The sequence below is a fragment of the Microtus ochrogaster genome, chromosome 17 (genome assembly GCF_000317375.1).
Source record: "Microtus ochrogaster isolate Prairie Vole_2 chromosome 17, MicOch1.0, whole genome shotgun sequence".
Lineage (NCBI taxonomy): Eukaryota > Metazoa > Chordata > Mammalia > Rodentia > Cricetidae > Microtus > Microtus ochrogaster.
Window position 1 is genome coordinate 16,170,918 of NC_022019.1, and position 3,592 is coordinate 16,174,509.

Here is a 3,592-nt window from a genome sequence, read left to right on the forward strand (position 1 = left end):
TTGTAGACCAGGCTGGCCTCGAACTCACAGAGATCCGCCTGCCTCTGCCTTCCGAGTGCTGGGATTAAAGGCGTGCGCCACCACCGCCTGGCTAAAGCTGTATACATTTTTTACAATCTGTCTGCATTCATTTACACCATTACACACCATTGCAGAACAAGAAGTCCCTGCTCCTGTCTGTCATAGAAACAATGGCCTGTCAGCCATTCATAGACTGTGAAGTGGTTTTATGGAGGCCCTAGCAATGAGGTAGGAGGTTGTAAAATCTTGGAAAAGCCTAAGACCCAGGAGTCATGCCATGAGGCATTGTTCCTGTAGGCTAAATGTACTTTAAGATTCCTAGGAGCTAGCCAGGTGGTGGTGACACACACCTGTAATCCCAGCACTTGGGAGGCAGAGGCAGGTGGATCTCAGTGAGTTTGAGGCCAGCTGGTCTACAAAGCGAGTTCCAGAACTATTACACAGAAAAACCCTGTCTCGAAAAACTAAAAAGATTTCTAGGAACCTTTGGCCACAGTATTTTCATCAACCACTTATGTGTTTCAGATGTTCTTTCTGTATAAGGACATTTTATGTAAATATGCTATGGAATCATTAACATTTAACTTATGGCCAGTAACACAGCTCACACCTGACAAATCCAGTATAGACCTACTTTCTGTGTGAGTTACATTACCCCATGTGTGTCACAAACACTGGACAGCACTTTGGCACTGTGCGTGAGTACCACTGCTAACACGGAAATGAACAGCTGACACAAGTACAAAGATAGGAACAGAATGCAGGACAGGGCTGGAGGGGGAGTTCAGTCCGGCACTCGCCGAAGACCTGGATTTGGTTCTCAGCACCTTCCTCCATAATTCCAGTTCCAGGGGATCGGATGCCCTTTTCTGGCCTTCTTGGACACCAGGCAGACATGGTACATAAACATACATGTGAGCAAAACCACTCATACACATAAAACAAAAGAAATGAAGATCAGGGAAAAAGTAAGAGCGTGTTCTATTGTTCTGCAGTTTATGTTCATGAGAGCTTGAGAGCTCTGTGAGGACGGACTGGGCAACAGTTATCTCAGGTGAGTGGGGATTCACTGCAATCCCCAAGACAGATTATAGAAAGAGGGTTCTGGGGTGGAAGGCCTAGGTACTGTAAGAGGTGCTGGCAAGTGACCACAGGAACTGTACTAAATGACATTTACCCAATGATGCTAAGTTCTTTTTTTTTTTTTTGATGCTAAGTTCTTAAGCAATGTCAAAAGAAGGAAAAGTTAAATTGTTTCACTAAATAAGTCACTAGAAAGGTTGGCAGAGAAGAATACAAAAATATTATTTCAAAAATGTTTAAAGGCAAATAAATCAAGGCTTATTTTGTATATGCTTACTTCATTTAGTTATTGCATTATCTTAGCCAATCAGCAAATGTTTTAGGGAACAAAATAATTGCATTATTTTTCATGATAGAACACTGGAATTAAAAATAATTTACATTTCAACCTTCCTTTTTTTATTTTTATTTTTTTATTTATTTATTTATTTTTTTTTTTTTGGTTTTTCGAGACAGGGTTTCTCTGGAGCTTTGGAGCCTGTCCTGGCACTAGCTCTTGTAGACCAGGCTGGTCTCGAACTCACAGAGATCAGCCTACCTCTGCCTCCCGAGTGCTGGGATTAAAGGTGTGCGCCACCACCGCCTGGCTTATTTTTATTTTTTTGCTTGGCAAACCACACCAAAAGCTCCCATGTGAGCTTTAGGACAATAGCCAATTTCCAGGAAATGTCCTAAGCTTAGATCACAGTGTCCTATTCATTTTGTTTTTTTTGAGAGGCAAGGTTTCTCTGTAGTTTTTGGAGGCTATTCTGGAACTAGCTCTTGTAGACCAGGCTAGCTTTGAACTCACAGAGATCCACCTGCCTCTACCTTCTAAGTGCTGGGGTTAAAGGCATGCACCACCACAGCCCAGCCCTATTCATTTTTTTATTTTCATCTACGCCAGACATTCTAAAAGCTGGGGAGCTTCTCACTACATAATAGGTTCCCCTGGCCCAGATCTTCAGAATCACACTCTCTGTAGAAAAAGTAAAGTCATCTACAAAGTCTTTCTATGTAGTCCTTGGTAGGCGTGGCACTTACTATGTAGATCAGTCTAGCCTCTAACTCACAGAGATCTGTATTTCTCTGTCTCTCTAAAATAAAGCCGCACAAAGATGGAAAATACACAGAGAATCTTGATACTGTATGCCATTAGGCTCTCTTTGAATTGTTTGAATGCTGAGGAAGGAGCAACAGCTGCTAAAAGATATTTGTTTATTAATGCTGCTGAACTAATCCAACATAGATATTTTGAAAATACTTTGACTTTAAAATTTGGATCTAAGGACATGATGCTTTGGAAAGGAGTTTCTTCTTTTGTTTTCACAGAGGATGAGACCTTGTGGATTGCTTCTATCCCAATATGGTATGATGGACCACACCCTCCTGAAGCTAGTTACAGGACATCCAGGGCTACACAGAGAAACCCTGTCTCAAAAAATAAGTTAATTTCATAAAATCAGGGCTGGAGAGATGATTCAGTGGTTAAGAACACTCCCTGTTCCTTCAGTGGACCCAGATTCAGTTTTAGCATCCACTTGGCTGCCAGCTCCACAACTCCAGTTCTAGGGATCAGAACTCAGAGAGCCCTAGACACACAGGTGGTCCAGAGATGGATATGCAGGTACAACAGTTATACACAAAAACTTTTAAAAATATTTTTTAAAATATTAATTTCATAAAATAGTATGTGTATACTCCTCTTGCAGAAGACCCAAGTTCAGTTTGGTGGTTCACAACTGCCTATATACCCACAGACATACACACATACCGGCTAGAACCCATTGTCTCAGCACTCTCCCCTCCAAGGACCGGCTTACCTGAAGAAGTAGGAGCAGCCGCGGACAGTGTTGTGGGTATAATGCTCCAGGGTCTTCTCACTGCCATACTCTTCTGAGGGGTCAGACCAGAGCAGGTCACACACCGGCCCAAAAGCAGGAGGCTCAGTAAACCTATCTAACTAGAAGACACACAAGAGCCAAAAGAGGGGGAAAACATCAGAAAAACAAACGGGTTCCTGGAAGCAGACAGGTCAAAAGTCCCCTCTACCTAAGGAATGCACTAACGAAGGGGCAGTGAGCCCGAAGGACGGTCCTGGGAAAATGAGTGCTCTGTCATAAAGGTTTGCAGTGTCCTGTTTCTGTCATCTGAGAATCCTGTAGAACAGACCTCCTTCTGTGCTAATCTAGTGCAGCAGTCACTCAACTCAAACGTGAAATCGGCGGCCACAAACTCTTAGATATTAATTTAATTTCCGTTTAGGAATGCTTGACAGTGATTCTTCCACTGCTTACTTTGTTTCAAAGGAGAGGTTTTCTTTACCACAGGCTTTTTATTCTTCCCACTCTATGCAGTGGCAACATTTTAATATTTGTTATTAACTTCCATTTTTAGTCAATGCTGCTTTAACTTAAAAACAAACACACAAAAATCAAAGAATATAAGTACTTAGGGTTTTTTATATTTATTTATTTATTATGTATACAATATTCTGTCTGTGTGTATG

The 3,592-nt window shown here is 41.7% G+C and overlaps 1 protein-coding gene across 2 annotated transcripts in view; it reads right to left on the minus strand.

Moving 5' to 3' along the window:
• Positions 1 to 3,592, minus strand: part of Ppp3cc (protein phosphatase 3 catalytic subunit gamma) — a 71,684-nt gene that overhangs the window by 21,605 nt on the left and 46,487 nt on the right. For both annotated transcript variants that reach the window (XM_013349304.2, XM_026783194.1), the window contains exon 6: positions 2,907 to 3,046. In XM_013349304.2, coding sequence (XP_013204758.1) covers positions 2,907 to 3,046 — 140 coding nt within the window. The remainder of the gene's footprint in view (positions 1 to 2,906; positions 3,047 to 3,592) is intronic.